Below are 15,730 nucleotides of genomic sequence, written 5' to 3'. Positions count from 1 at the left end.
TGTACAACTTGATTCCGGTCAATGCATGCTTGCCAGGAGTCTCGGAACACACGCGAATTTGTAAGGACCTAGTATTTCCATGGTATTATCACCGCCATTCCTTCTGAGCAGAAAGTTTAGTAAAAACGACGAAGACAAGCCATGGGTGGAATGCTACAAAGCATAACAGTTGATGTTTAGGGTCTGAGGTCTATGTCGTTTGTCGTGCTTGCGTCTGCGGTTGTGAGATGTGCGCTATGTCATCGTTCTGGAGGCATTGTCTGTGCGTCGCTGATATAGGCAAAAGGTAGCATGCCAGCAATTGTGGCGCCTAGGACATATCCTCGACTGAATAGAAGCTAGCATCATCGTTGGAAATGAGCAATCTATCGTTTCGACAAAATAAAGATGGAGCGGCTTATAGTCATTTGATAATACTGTGTCTCTGAGATTGGTTTACTTGAAATGAATGTCAACTGTCAAGTCTTCGACCATGTCTGTCAATGGCTTGCATTGAACGTTGCTAACTGCCACTAGTCCTAGTCCCACAGTTGAAACCACTACGTGAGCCTGTACGTAGTGCTGCCTGCAGTATCATACGTATCATCTAGTGAGTTGGCGCAGGAGAGCGATATGCCTTCCCGAACCCTGTGCAGTTGCGGACTCGATGTCCTGTGCGGTAGGCAGAAATCACGTCCGTCCTGCGGTTTCGAGGTGAGTACCATTTCCATCCAGGGCTCTAAGGTCAACATACAATATATTCCCCCTGGAAGTACCATGATCAATGGCATACGAGATGTCGATTAGAATTTGTGTTGGATGCATGAACACACCAAGGATGTATGCACTGGGAACTGAACAGAGCAATCCTGGATACGAATGACGTTGATTACTTGGTGAGGGCTTTGGCAGTATTAGAAAGGTCTTGGACAGGTAGCTCGAGTAACCATCATCGTCCTAGAGATGAAGATGCTTATTGGCGAAGGTTATTGAGTCTATTATGCAAGATTGTTCTAGTATGGAGACTGTTTGGAAAGAGTGGAAGTCAAACTTGAATTATGCGTGGGCTTTACCCCTCAAGCTAAGAGTTGGAGGTGCTTAGAAATAGAAACGATATCCAAGATGGGGACGGAGAGCAGATGTTGACCAAGTTCTATGACGTACTGGAGCCTAGAGGATGACACGTTTGCCTGGCAAAAACCTGAGCATACCGGCAACGGGCTTTTCAGATTGACACCGACGAATAGATTGTGACTTGGCATGGATGAAACGAATAATATCTTGCTACAAAAGGAAGTATAGAGTGTAGGACTGAAGCCCCTCAGGAAGAGACAGGAACTCTGCTTTGGGCTTCAAGCTTCAAGCTCTTCTCAGCCGCTTGGTCTCTAAGGATGATGGTCATGAAACATCTACTCGACAAAGTACATTTTGAACCCCGCGAAGGTCTGAGTTTTAAATCAACAGAACTGGTAATTAGTCATCTACCAAACTTTCACCGTCGCCCTCAACATCGACGACGATGAGTTCGTTCATTCGCCCTCCTCCTGGTTTGCCGCCCCCACCTCCAGGCATGCCACCACCGCCAGGATTTCCACAGGCGTCCACCTCAAAGGTGCCTCCCGAAGTCCTTGCACAAAAGTCGCAGAAATGGGTGTCCATGCAGAAGAAGCGCTATGGCGAAAAGCGCAAAGGAGGATACGTTGATATGGGAAAACAGGTATGTTCAATTGGTATGTAATTTTACACGTATTCAATAATGATTGCGCAGGATTTGCCTCCGGAGCACGTCCGTAAAATTATCAAGGACCACGGTGACATGAGCAACCGCAAGTTTCGCAATGATAAGCGTGTCCACCTCGGCGCCTTGAAATACGTCCCTCACGCTGTAATGAAGCTGCTTGAAAACATTCCATACCCTTGGGAGCAGGTTCGCGAGGTGCCCGTCCTTTATCATATCACTGGCGCAATCACTTTCGTCAATGAAATTCCCCGCATTATCGAACCTGTTTATCATGCCCAATGGAGTTCCATGTGGCTAGCCATGCGTCGAGAGAAGCGTGATCGTAGACATTTCAAGCGTATGCGATTCCCACCTTTTGATGATGAAGAGCCACCGCTGGATTATGGTGACAACGTACTGGATGTTGAACCTCTTGAAGCCATTCAGCTGGAGCTCGATTCAGAGGAGGATTCTGCCATTATTGATTGGTTCTACGACCCAAAGCCGCTAGTGGACACACCTGCAGTCAATGGTCCCTCATATCGTTATTGGCAACTCACACTACCTGTCATGGCGAATTTATATCGTCTTGGGAGAACCCTGTTGTCAGACCAACCTGATAGCAACGCGAGCTATCTTTTCGACAAGAAATCCTTCTTCACTGCAAAAGCTCTCAACTTGGCAATTCCTGGAGGGCCGAAATTTGAGCCATTATACCGTGACATGGATGCTTTCGACGAAGATTGGAATGAGTTCAATGATGTCAATAAAGTTATCATTCGTCAACAAATCCGCACCGAGTACAAGGTTGCCTTCCCGCATCTCTATAACTCTCTCCCGCGCTCTGTTCACCTCTCTCCGTATCATGCGCCCAAGAATGTTTATATTCGCACTGATGATCCCGACCTGCCCGCCTTCTATTTTGACCCTCTCATCAACCCTATTTCTCTACGCGGCGCTACTCCCAAGAATGCACCGCTCGTCTCTCATGAGGACTCTATCTTCGGTCCGAACGGTGCTGATGACGACAACTTTGAGCTGCCCGATGATGTACAGCCATTCCTTGAAGACAAGCCCCTCGAAAACGACCTCACTGCTGATGGCATTGCTTTATGGTGGGCGCCTGAGCCTTATAATCGTCGCTCCGGTCGCATGCGTCGTGCGCAGGACATACCTTTGGTGAAGAACTGGTATTTGGAGCACTGTCCTCCCAACCAGCCAGTCAAAGTTCGCGTATCGTACCAGAAGTTGCTCAAGTGCTTCGTCCTCAACGAGCTCAAGAGTCGACCTGAGAAGGCGATGACTAAAAAGAATCTCTTCCGGCAGTTGAAGGCGACGAAGTTCTTCCAGACGACAAAGCTTGACTGGGTGGAAGCCGGTTTGCAGGTGTGCAGACAAGGGTATAACATGCTTAACCTCCTTATTCACAGAAAGGTAGGCTTTCGTAGAGACCGCTGGGGTACATCGAAGCTAATATCCATTTTCAGAACTTGAACTACTTGCATCTCGACTATAACATGAACTTGAAGCCAGTGAAGACGCTTACTACGAAGGAACGCAAAAAGTCTCGCTTCGGAAACGCCTTCCATTTGTGTCGCGAGATTCTGCGTCTTACAAAGCTTGTCGTTGATGCCCATGTTCAGTTCCGCCTTGGTAATGTTGATGCTTTCCAGCTCGCAGACGCGCTGCAGTATATCTTTGCACACATTGGGGCACTGACTGGTATGTATCGGTACAAGTACAAGGTTCGCATAATTACTGTTATAGTCGAAGTTTCTTTTATTGATTTTTACTCATCCAGCTCATGAGACAAGTCCGCATGACAAAAGATCTCAAGCACTTGATCTATTATCGCTTTAATACTGGCCCTGTCGGCAAGGGTCCTGGAAACGGCTTCTGGGCTCCTGGCTGGCGTGTCTGGCTTTTCTTCATGCGAGGCATTGTACCGCTACTCGAGCGCTGGCTCGGTAACCTCCTCGCGCGCCAGTTTGAGGGACGCAACAGCAAGGGCATCGCAAAGACTGTGACAAAGCAACGTGTCGAGTCTCACTACGACCTTGAGTTACGTGCGGCTGTCATGCATGACATTCTCGACATGATGCCCGAGTCCATCAAACAGAACAAGTCGAAGACGATTCTGCAGCATCTCTCTGAGGCGTGGCGTTGCTGGAAAGCGAACATCCCATGGAAAGTCCCTGGAATGCCCACTGCGATTGAGAACATTATCCTACGATACATCAAGAGCAAGGCTGATTGGTGGTGCTCGGTTGCACACTATAATCGGGAGCGTATCCGTCGGGGTGCTACGGTTGATAAGGCGGTAGTGAAGAAAAACCTGGGTCGGCTGACTCGTCTGTACTTGAAAGCAGAGCAGGAGAGGCAGCATGGGTATTTGAAGGATGGGCCGTATATCAGTGCGGAGGAGGCTGTTGCAATTTACACAGCGACTGTTCACTGGCTAGAGAGCCGCAAATTTGCTCCTATACCATTCCCGTAAGTGAGCCAGATATGTTTTGCACGTTGTGAACTCACCGTTCTCTCTAGTCCTCTGTCGTACAAGCACGACACGAAGCTACTTGTACTTGCACTTGAAAAGTTGAAGGAGGCTTACTCGGTCAAGGGTCGCCTTAACCAGTCGCAGCGTGAAGAGCTTGCCCTCATTGAGCAGGCGTATGACAATCCGCACGAATGTCTATCGCGCATCAAGCGACTGCTTCTCACCCAGCGTGCATTCAAGGAGGCTGGTATTGAGTTCTTTGACACCTACGACAAACTCATTCCGTGCTACGACATTGAGCCCGTTGAGAAGATTACAGACGCCGTAAGTTTCAGCATTTACTTTGTTATATGCCATGCTAACGTTGATACTACACAGTATCTTGATCAATTCCTGTTCTTCGAGGCCGATAAAAGAGGGTTGTTCCCTGCCTGGATAAAACCTGCCGACACGGAGCCACCGCCGTTGCTTGTGTACAAGTGGTGCCAGGGCATTAACAACTTGACAGACATCTGGGAGACGAGTGAGGGCGAGTGCAACGTGATGATGGAGACCGTCTTCTCCAAGGTGTACGAGAAGATCGACCTGACCCTGCTGAACCGTCTTCTCCGGCTCATTCTTGATCACAACTTGGCAGATTACATCACTGCAAAGAACAACACGGTACTGACCTACAAGGACATGGCGCACACGAATGCATTCGGTCTCATCCGTGGCCTTCAATTCTCTGCCTTCGTCTTCCAGTACTATGGTCTCGTCCTTGATCTCCTCATTCTTGGCTTGCAGCGAGCTAGCGAGATGGCTGGTCCTCCACAGATGCCTAACAACTTTTTGCAGTACCGTGACTCGGCGACAGAGACTCGGCACCCCATCCGCTTATACTCCCGTTACGTTGATCGCTTGCACATCCTCTTCCGCTTCAGCGCTGATGAGGCAAGGGACCTGATCCAACGCTATCTTAGTGCCAACCCTGACCCGACCAACAACAACGTCATCGGGTACAACAACAAGCGCTGCTGGCCTCGTGATTGTCGTATGCGTCTTATCAAACATGATGTCAATCTCGGAAGAGCGGTCTTCTGGAACGTTAAGAACAGCCTCCCGCGCTCACTCACCACCATCGAGTGGGAGGACACCTTTGTCAGCGTTTACTCGAAAGACAACCCACAGTTGTTGTTCTCGATGTGTGGCTTCGAGGTTCGTATCTTGCCCAAGATTAGGACGATGGGTGGCGAGCAGTTCTCGTTGAAGGACGCTGTGTGGAATCTCACCAACGAGCAGACCAAGGAGAGAACTGCGCAGGCGTTCCTCCGTGTTTCTGATGATGGTGTCCAGCAATTCAACAACCGTATCCGTCAGGTCCTCATGAGCTCCGGTTCCACCACTTTCTCGAAGATCGTCAACAAGTGGAACACTGCGCTGATCGGTTTGATGACCTACTACCGTGAGGCCGTCATCCACACAAACGAGCTCTTAGATTCTCTTGTCAAGGCAGAGAACAAGATCCAAACTCGTGTCAAGATCGGCTTGAACAGTAAGATGCCGTCTCGTTTCCCTCCTGTCGTCTTCTATACACCGAAGGAGCTTGGTGGCCTTGGAATGCTTTCGATGGGTCACGTCCTTATCCCGCAGAGTGACTTGCGATGGTCCAAGCAAACTGATGTTGGAGGTTCGTTCTCTCTCTTGTTTTATAACCCTTATCTGGCTCAATAGTTCGTTTTATCAGTCACACATTTCCGTGCTGGTATGACCCACGAGGAGGACCAGTTGATTCCGAACTTGTACAGATACCTTCAGCCATGGGAGGCAGAATTTTTGGATTCGGCTCGTGTTTGGTCTGAATACTCCATGAAGCGGAAGGAGGCCAATGCCCAGAACCGTCGCCTCACCCTCGAAGATCTTGAAGATAGCTGGGATCGCGGTATTCCTCGCATCAACACCCTCTTCCAAAAGGATCGTCACACATTGGCATATGACCGAGGTTGGCGTGTGCGTACGGATTGGAAGCAGTACCAGTTGCTCAAACAGTGAGTCGCTCTCCAGCTGTCTGGATTTATTGTCGACTAATGAGATGGCTATTTTAGCAACCCCTTCTGGTGGACATCTCAGCGCCATGACGGAAAGCTCTGGCAACTGAACAACTACCGTGTTGATGTCATTGCTGCACTGGGTGGTGTTGAGGGTATCTTGGAGCACACGCTCTTCAAAGGAACTTACTTCCCCACCTGGGAGGGTCTCTTCTGGGAGAAAGCGTCTGGATTCGAAGAGTCTATGCGATACAAGAAGCTTACCAACGCTCAGAGGTCAGGTCTTAACCAGATCCCTAACCGTCGGTTCACACTTTGGTGGAGTCCGACCATCAACCGCGCCAACGTGTATGTCGGTTTCCAGGTCCAGCTTGACCTGACGGGTATTTTCATGCACGGCAAGATCCCCACCCTTAAGATCTCGCTGATTCAGATCTTCCGTGCGCACTTGTGGCAGAAGATTCACGAAAGTGTAGTCATGGACTTGTGTCAGGTCTTCGATCAAGAGCTAGAGCCTCTCCAGATCGAGACAGTACAAAAGGAGACTATTCACCCTCGTAAGAGTTATAAGATGAATTCGTCTTGCGCCGATATCTTGCTGTTCTCGGCCTACAAGTGGAACATCTCTCGGCCTTCGCTGGTTACAGACGTAGGTCACTTTTCATACTTTTTTGGACTGATCTAATCGTTCGGTTTCTTTAGAACAAGGACGTTTTGGATGGCACAACCAGCAACAAGTACTGGATCGACGTTCAGCTTCGTTGGGGCGACTTCGACACCCATGATATCGAGCGGTATACTCGTGCCAAATTCTTGGACTACGTGTCTGACTCTATGAGTATCTACCCCTCGCCAACTGGTGTTATGATCGGCATGGATCTAGCCTATAACCTGTGGTCTGCGTACGGCAACTGGTTCCCCGGTATGAAGCCTCTGATCCAGCAGGCCATGGCCAAGATCATGAAGGCCAACCCGGCATGCCACGTCTTGCGCGAGCGTATTCGCAAGGGTCTCCAGTTGTACTCTTCTGAGCCTACAGAGCCTTACCTCAACAGCCAGAACTACTCGGAACTATTCTCGAACCAGATCATTTGGTTCGTTGACGACACTAACGTATATCGTGTTACTATCCACAAGACATTCGAGGGCAACTTGACGACTAAACCGATTAACGGTGCTATCTTCATCTTCAATCCACGTTCTGGACAGTTGTTCCTGAAGATCATTCACACCAGTGTCTGGGCTGGTCAGAAGCGTCTTGGTCAACTCGCGAAGTGGAAGACTGCCGAAGAAGTGGCTGCATTAGTTCGTTCACTGCCTGTCGAAGAACAGCCGAAGCAGGTCATCGTCACTCGCAAGGGCATGTTGGACCCTCTCGAGGTTCACTTGCTTGATTTCCCGAATATCGTTATCAAGGGAAGTGAGTTGCAATTGCCCTTCCAGGCTTGCATGAAGATGGAGAAGTTTGGTGACTTGATCTTAGTAAGTTAGTCCATGCGTATTTGCATCTTCGTTGCCGATGCTGTTTCTCATAGCGTGCTACACAACCTCAAATGGTCCTGTTCAGCTTGTACGACGACTGGCTCAAGTCGGTGTCCAGCTACACCGCCTTCTCTCGTCTTATCCTCCTCCTTCGTGGCTTGCACGTCAACAACGAGAAGGCAAAGATTATTTTGCACCCGGACAAGTCAACCATTACAGAGCCACACTTCGTCTGGCCCACTCTTACAGATGATGAATGGATCAAGGTTGAGGTCGCAATGAAGGATCTTATCTTGGCAGTAAGTAATACCACACACTTTTTGAACTTTAACTCATATCGAGTTCAAGGATTTCGGCAAGCGGAACAGCGTCAACATTGCATCCTTGACTGCCAGTGAGATTCGTGACATCATTCTTGGTCAAGAGATTGCCGCTCCCTCCGTACAGCGCCAGCAGATGGCTGAGCTCGAGAAGAGTAGCGAGGCGCAGGGTCAAGTCACCGCTGTGCAGACTCAGACTACCAACGTTCACGGTGATACGATTCAGACCGTCACGACGACCAACTACGAACAGCAGGTGTTTAGCAGCAAATCTGATTGGCGTGTCCGTGCCATCTCTGCCACGCATCTTCCCCTCCGTCTGCAACATATCTATGTCTCCAATGATGATGTCAAGGATGACGCTGCTTCGTACACCTATGTGTTGCCGAAGAATATCTTGCGGGCATTCATTACTGCGGCAGATCTTCGCACTCAGGTTGCGGCCTTCTTGTACGGTGTATCGCCGCCAGACAACAAGCAGGTCAAGGAGATCAAGGCAGTTGTATGGGTACCTCAGCGTGGAAGCAACAATAGCGTTGAGTTGCCCAACCAGTTGCCGAAGGACGACTTCCTCCTCAAGGATCTCGAACCTCTCGGGTGGATCAAGACGCAAGCGCTTGAGCTCAACCATCTCTCTCCTACAGACGTCACCACCCAAGCCAAATTGATGGCTAACCACCCAGAGTGGAGCTCTTCATCAATCTGTATCGCTGCTTCCTTCACTCCTGGTTCAGTCTCGCTGTCCGCCCATCAGCTGACGGTGCCTGGCTTCGAGTGGGGCCGCAAGAACGTGGATAATTCTGCCAACCCACCTGGCTTCAACCCTAACATGTCGGAGCGGGTGCAGCTCCTGTTGTCTGACCGTATTCTTGGGATGACACTCGTGCCCGAAGGCAAAGTCTGGAACTACGGGATTGGTCTTACCCAATTGTGGTCGGCCAACTTGCCATTTGCTGTAACACTAGACACGCCATTGTTGTTCTGGGCAGAGGATCACCGGCCCGCTGCGTTCTTGACGTTTGCGAACCTCGAGCAAGGGGATGATAGTGCTGACGTTGAAAACAGTTTCGCTTGATTTATTACTACTCTTTGCTTGACTTGCTGTTTTCATGTAGCTGCATACGAAAATCTCACTTGTATGAAATAGTTAATCCACACAATATTATGTTGTTTTCTTTGTGCCTCACCCCTGTCATAAGCTATTTTTTTGCCCGTAGGGTTGTCAAAATTGAGTCGAAGCTTGAGCTGGACATGTCTTTTCAATGAAAACATAAGACCAAAATATCCGATTCTACAAGGGCTACCAATCATCAATTCCTCAATGATGAACGACGCGACACAGCACAGCGCCTCGAGGAGATGCTGGCATATATGTAATGTATGTGTACATTGTACATTGAATTTGTATTTATATGGACTAAGTTAACGATATGCACCACCACGAAAGAAAGAAAATGCAAGAAGACACGAACTCGACAACTGCAAAAGGGGGTTGAATGAAAAAGTTCAGCAAGTCAAGTTCAAAGCTCGTGACAGAAAAATGCGAGGGATCATCATTACCCCCATTCTACACGTCTTATTCACTCCCAACCGATCCTGCATGCACCCGAATATCCGAAAAATCAGGAAGCTCGCCCTCTACCGTCTCCCTTTCCTCCCCGCCATCAGCAAGACACTGCACCATAAGCTGCGTACTCCCTCGTCTCGGAGGTGGCGATAACGCCATTATCTCTGGAGCGCTCGGGAGGCGCTGCGGCTGTGGCGGACGGAGCGGATTACGTAGTGGGATCGCCGGAAGCGAGGTGTGCGTGTTTATCGACAAGAAGTTTGGGTGATTCTGCATCGTTGTTATGGGGGTGCCTGGGAGGGGAGGCGTTGAGGGTCGGGAATTGGTGGTGCTATTGGTGCTACTGCGACTGCTGATGGGGCTCCTGCTCCTGCTCCTACTACCAGGAAGGGGCCTAATAATCACGGGATGCACGATTTGGTGAGGTGTGAGTTCGTTGTCAGTATCAGTATCGTGCAGTGCGATGACAGGCGACGGAGGTGACGGAGCACTGAGAATCCTCAGACGCTGCTTGATAGACATACTCCGTGCAGAAGCGGCGCTGTCAGGACGAGGAGGAATTGATGTCTGTATTGATAATTCTCCGCTGTTGCGGTGATGTGCGTACGCAGGTTCGTCTGGACGCGGTGGAAGGACACCTGAAGGTGGTGGACGAGGAGGTGCAGTCAGGCTGAGCCTCAACGCGCGCTGAGCTACAGACGTTCTGAACAGCGTTTTCTGGGGCTGGGATTGGGGCTGTTGTTGTTGCTCAGGCGCAGGCGGGGGCGCAAAGCTCGGAGCAGGGCGCGGAGGAGGCATCGAGCGGCGTTTACTCCCCACGCCAATACTTCCACCACCACCAATACCCATACCAATGCCTGAGCCAAAAGACCCAACCGTACTTGTCCGCCGCACACTCCCCGATCTCACACTCGCACTGCTCACGCTACTCGACGCGCTCGTCCTCTTCCAAAAAGCAGCACTAGCATTCGCAGAACCTGCACTGCTAGGACTTACGCTCGGCTCAGACTCGCACGGCGCTTGTGGCGTCAGCGGTAGCGGGCCGCTGGGGGGCGTTAACCGCTTCGGGAGGGTACGAGACCACCGACGAGAAGGCGCAGAGGATGAAGCTGATGAGCCCGATCTTTCGACAGTGGAAGTTGTAGTGGAAATTGTTTGCACGGATAGACGTGCTGGGTTAGGCGTGGGTGTGGGTGTGGGGGTAATGGAACGTGGGGTGACTGCGGTACCTGAGCTGCCCTCGGTCACGGTGGAGATCTGCATGCTAGGCGTAGTATTTGTGTCCATTTGCTGGCATAGCGCGTCTGTGAGTGAGTGTACGAAAGTCTGCTTCTTGTACCACGGGGGCGGGTGGAGAGAATGCGAGTGTGAGTGTGAGTGGGAAAGCGGGTGGAAAAGCGTGTGCGACAGAGGTGGAGTTGTGGACGGCGAAGGAGCCCACCGTTCATCTTCTTTGACGATCTTGAGATCACAAGCTGGAATACCATTGATGCTCGCACAGCACGTGCTCGGGGTCCCATTAGACAAGCTCCCGTTGATGCTCGAGCAGCACATACTCGGGGTCACACCTACACCATTAGACAAACTCCCATTGTGTGTACTCCCGTTTGACAGGTGCACACTAGATTCGTCGGGTCCTGACGATGCCACGCTAGGAACGGGGGAGTCCGAACGGCGCATCGGCGAGCTGCTCCTCTTGGTGCTCATGCCCACGCCACTAGTGATACCCATTAAACTACTCCCCACGGTCCCAAAGCTCTCTTCTGCATGCTCACTTTCGCGCTCATGACTGTGTCCGTTGAGAGACAAGGACGGCGAACGAGAACGAGGCGTGAACATGCCTTTGATAGTCTTGGTAGTAGATGTGGAGGATTTAGAAGAGTGCGTTTGGGAGAGTTGGATAGGGGAGATGTTGCCTGAGCGCTTGGATTGGAGGTGGATGGAAGGCGTTGGGGAGGAGTCAGAGTTTGAGTTGGATCTATGTGCGTTGGAACTTTGGCTTTGGGATTTCTTGGTTGATCTGATACTTGATGCGCGCGTGAAGGGCTCGGTGGGTGCGGGTAGGTTGGGTGTCGAAGACCGTGTGTGCGGTTGGGAACGCATGCCTTCGAACGACAGAGACGCTCTAATTGGGGATGTGGGCGGTGAGAGGGAAGGGGAACCTGCCAAAACAGGTGGAGGAGATGATGAGGTGTGGGTTGATGAAGCTGGGGGTGATATAGGGGATGCGGCGGAAGATAATGATGCTTGGAGTCGCATGGAGAGCATGACATCCATGTCCCCGCGGGGTTCGTGCCCACTGAGGTGGGGTGATGCAGTGATACCTGCACGCATGGATCTGGAGAGGGGTGTTAAATCAGGACCCAGCGACGCGACGCAACTCACCTTTGACCCAGGACAACTGCCTTTATGGCACCAATCCACTTCTGTCTCTCGCTCGGATCCTGCATTTCGAAATGCCAGATAATGTTGCCTTGCTCAATAGCAACGACTGAGCCATTTGACTTGCCTCCGCTGCCTCTTGCTCCGCTCCTGCTGTCGCGTTTACTAAGGCTGTTGGTTCGGGTATAGTTCACACTGGGTCCGGATTGCTCTGTAACGTAAATAGCAGTGTCTTGGGTGATAGGTAAGCGGTGAAGCTCCGAGGATGAGGGAATATTTGATTTGAAAAGATGGAGATGTGTGACTGTCTGGGATGCGGCCGAGGTCGCAGTCGTGAGGACTATGGACCTTGTCTTCCACTGCTTTGCGAGGGCGTATACGAGGAGAGAGGACGAGGGACAGAATTTGGGAAATGTGCCGGTGAGTGTGATTCGTGATGTGAGGGAAGCGAGGGTTGTAGGAAAGGGGGGGAGATGAGGTAAGAGGGTTGGGGTTGATGAGGGTATGGGTGATGAAGGCATAGGGGGAGAAGGTAAGGATATATGTGAATCAATGGTTGCAGATGTCGGTACTTGGTCCTCTCGAGTATCCTCTTGGTGTTCAGTGGCAGCATAGTCGACGAGACCAATACTCTGAGCAGCAGCATCTCTGAGTCTCTCTCGCTCCTCTTCCTCTTGAACATAGGAATATGGGCGGGATATTTCCATGACGCCTGGCATGACGATGGGATGCGCGTATTGAGAAACATGGCCACTGGGACCAGTCTTTTTACGAACGAGAGAGAATAGGAGGGAAGTGCGAGGTTTTCTTGGAGATGTGGGCTTTGGAGGTGATTTTGGTTGCTGAGCAGGATACAAATAGGGATATCTTAATGATTCATGAGATGAGATGCTAGCGGACCCGGTCAACACTGCAGCAGAGTCTTGATCTACAGAATGTAAGCTCGAGCTCGCGGGTCAGCTTGCGACGCACCATAGGGAAATTCGACGTGATCAACATATTCCCTCTCCTTTCCCTTCGGTTCTCGGGTTAGACTTGCACGACCATCCCGTTGTGATTCAGTGAAGAAATGAATTGGCATCGTGGCCGGTGATTCGAGTGTAGTCTGAGATGAAAGCGACTGAGAGGGATAACAACGACGACCAGCGGCGATGTGTGACGAGTTTAACGTGGCAGTAGTCAAATTTCAGTCAGGGCAGTGATAGTACACAGGTCAGAAATCACGCTTCTATTTCAATGCCAACGCAAAACACCAACCTTGCTCCATGGATTCATCAACTCCATCGACGATGGCGAGGGCGACAACGACAACGATGGTGAGTTCATGAGGTCAACGTTGAAATGCTCTTTGACATAAAATTGTATGCTACTTATGACATATGCTGTCAGGTCCTTAATGTTTCACGTACATGAACTATCGCCACGACTGTCACCGACTACGGCTTAAACCTCGGCCTTCCAGTCTCTTCATCATTATTGGAAGACAACGAAATTCCTCTGATCATCAACTTGGCGGTGCCGTCCAGTGCGGAGCGCCCGTCTTCCACACCGCATATACTCCGTGCAATGTTCCACCGTAACAACCCAAGCCTCGCAATTAATATCGTTTCGGGTCCAGTTCTAGTCTTCTTTTATCCTAGGTGCTGCGATCAATATTTGACTGTATCCACTTACCCAGCTCGTAAGACCACCTCCTGAATGATATCTTAACATGCCAATAAATCATGTTAGTGGGCTTGTCCATGCAATGTACTTACGTGAGTTTCCATTGCTGAACCTTGCACTGGTTGCGTGCGCATTTGTACGTCAGTTCTTATCATACTGATATACCTGGAATAGTGCGCTTCTACCACACCAGTTAAAGCTGGTGGTCATCACCTTGTGATCATGACTCCTGGCACGAGGACTACTGCCTTCAAATCAACTTCTATTAATATCGGCTCGTCGTAGCACAGCCTCAACTGTTACAGAGGTAACTCCAAATAGACTTTGTCAGTGATATTCACACCGTCTGACGGTCTTTGTCATGAGGACCCCACCAGTGATAGAGGCCAGTCCTGTTAACCTGTTTGACATACCAGAACATGAGCGCCAAAACATGTTATAAATGTACCATCGTACCACGGAAATTGGAATCAATCAACCGCAAATTCATCAACTGATATCCAAGTCCAGTATGTATTACATCGCCGGCCTCACTAGTGCTCTTCCATCATCCGCCCAAACCGTAGAAGGACTCGCCGTATTCACCACCTTCCGATATCTCCAGTATCTCATATCCCGTATACGTACAACCGCCCCAGTCGCTAACGCAGAAGCAGGTAGCATCCGCACCACTCCAACTTCTTTCATCGGCAAGATCATATCCCCAATACACGGTCTCTCGTTCTTCATCCCACCCGTGACATACATCCTATGCGTCCCATTTAACCGCTTCGTGCAGCCTGCGTGGATGCAGCGCATGAGTCTTCCTAATACCCATTTCAAACACGAAAATCAAGTGGGGCTGAGAGTCGCAGCATGCGCAGCGACCTTTGTGCTCCTCAGGTTCACTGGACGCACAATGATGCACCTCGGGAATCAGTGGCACGTGATCGGGGTGCGTGCCGTCTTTTTTTTCATACGTGTACAAGACATAAAGCTCGCTGCCCCTCTTCAGAGACGCGAGAAGCCTAGAATCGTGCAGACGGGTCAATATGCGGTGGTTCGTCACCCGCTGTACACGTGAGTCTCTTGTGTCATCTGCTGGGAGATTGGGTTCTGACGTCTCCCTTATGACAGGGGCGTGCTCATCCAAGGGCTGCTTTTTACTCTGATGACCTGGTCTTATGCACCGCTTGTAGGATTGGGTATTGTTACTGGCGCGTTTGCTGTGAAGATGCCTATCGAGGTGGGTATCTCGTCCGAGTCTGTGCTGTATACAGGGGTTGATTGTCTTTTGTTTTTAGGAGGATCTTATCATGCAAGACCCTGCTGTTGCTGCGGAATACCGTGCGTATATGCAGAAGGTGCCTGCACGGGTTATTCCGTTCCTTTGGTGATATATCATTTAATCTGAAGATTATGTTATTTATTATTGCTGGATGCCCGCGGTCTTTTGTGATATAGTATTACCCTGCGTTTTTCCTATAGGTTATTTCCGATAATCCCCCTCAAGTACATCAATTTGCAGGTACTGCTGTGCCGAGGCGTTATCCGACGCTGTGCGTCTTGTTCCAAGTATTTGATTTAGATTTAGATGTGGTTGGATCGCCTTTAATTTCAACGCTGAAGCTCGTCAAGGCGGTCAGGTTGGTGTTGCTTTCCATAGTAACTATTGAATACCGAGTGACTCCGAGTCTGGGCCTTGCCATCGTTCAACGTTCCTACTCACATTTGTATCTGACCTCAGATAGCATGGCATAACTTTGACGTAAATCTGCAGATACGATGATCCTTCTTGTCATACTCGCCACTCGCTATTAAAATCAGGAACTTGTGGCGACTACGGCTCGGAAGCGAAGGATGTGAGAAGCCGGTCCCAAGCCTTTTGCGTACTAGGCGCTAATAGAGCTTTTCAGAGCATTCATAGCTTAAAGAATACCGTGGATGATATGCGTTTGTATGATATGTATCCAAACCCACGTCATCCACAGCATTTTTTTTTTAGGAATTGGAGTGTAACTTGTAAAAGCTGGAGAGCCACGCTTTATTGAATGGTGGGAGACGTCAAAGGAGAGCCTGGTGGTGTAAGGCTGTGTGAGAGTTCGAAGGGGA

At 50.1% G+C, this 15,730-nt stretch overlaps 3 protein-coding genes across 3 annotated transcripts; 2 read left to right on the top strand and 1 right to left on the bottom strand.

Annotated features, from left to right (window-relative positions):
* Positions 1–1,498: 1,498 nt before the first annotated feature.
* On the top strand, positions 1,499–9,100 carry BJ212DRAFT_1263514 (pre-mRNA-processing-splicing factor; the record flags this gene model as incomplete). Its single annotated transcript, XM_041330355.1, has 11 exons — positions 1,499–1,696; positions 1,748–3,133; positions 3,187–3,444; positions 3,501–4,192; positions 4,244–4,520; positions 4,575–5,865; positions 5,923–6,223; positions 6,281–6,872; positions 6,926–7,705; positions 7,759–8,004; positions 8,054–9,100. The coding sequence occupies 11 exons, from the start codon at positions 1,499–1,501 to the stop codon at positions 9,098–9,100; spliced, it is 7,068 nt and encodes a 2,355-aa protein (XP_041197346.1).
* A 501-nt stretch (positions 9,101–9,601) lies between these two features.
* Positions 9,602–13,055, bottom strand: BJ212DRAFT_1477342 (uncharacterized protein; the record flags this gene model as incomplete). Its single annotated transcript, XM_041339532.1, has 3 exons — positions 9,602–11,930; positions 11,978–12,902; positions 12,947–13,055. The coding sequence occupies 3 exons, from the start codon at positions 13,053–13,055 to the stop codon at positions 9,602–9,604; spliced, it is 3,363 nt and encodes a 1,120-aa protein (XP_041197345.1).
* Positions 13,056–14,150: 1,095 nt separating this feature from the next.
* BJ212DRAFT_1263998 (uncharacterized protein) lies at positions 14,151–15,015 on the top strand (the record flags this gene model as incomplete). Its single annotated transcript, XM_041330391.1, has 4 exons — positions 14,151–14,573; positions 14,634–14,698; positions 14,756–14,864; positions 14,923–15,015. The coding sequence occupies 4 exons, from the start codon at positions 14,151–14,153 to the stop codon at positions 15,013–15,015; spliced, it is 690 nt and encodes a 229-aa protein (XP_041197344.1).
* Positions 15,016–15,730: the final 715 nt, after the last annotated feature.

This window comes from Suillus subaureus, assembly GCF_016647635.1.
Source record: "Suillus subaureus strain MN1 chromosome Unknown BJ212scaffold_5, whole genome shotgun sequence".
NCBI lineage: Eukaryota > Fungi > Basidiomycota > Agaricomycetes > Boletales > Suillaceae > Suillus > Suillus subaureus.
This window is presented reverse-complemented; position numbering and strand designations above follow the sequence as displayed.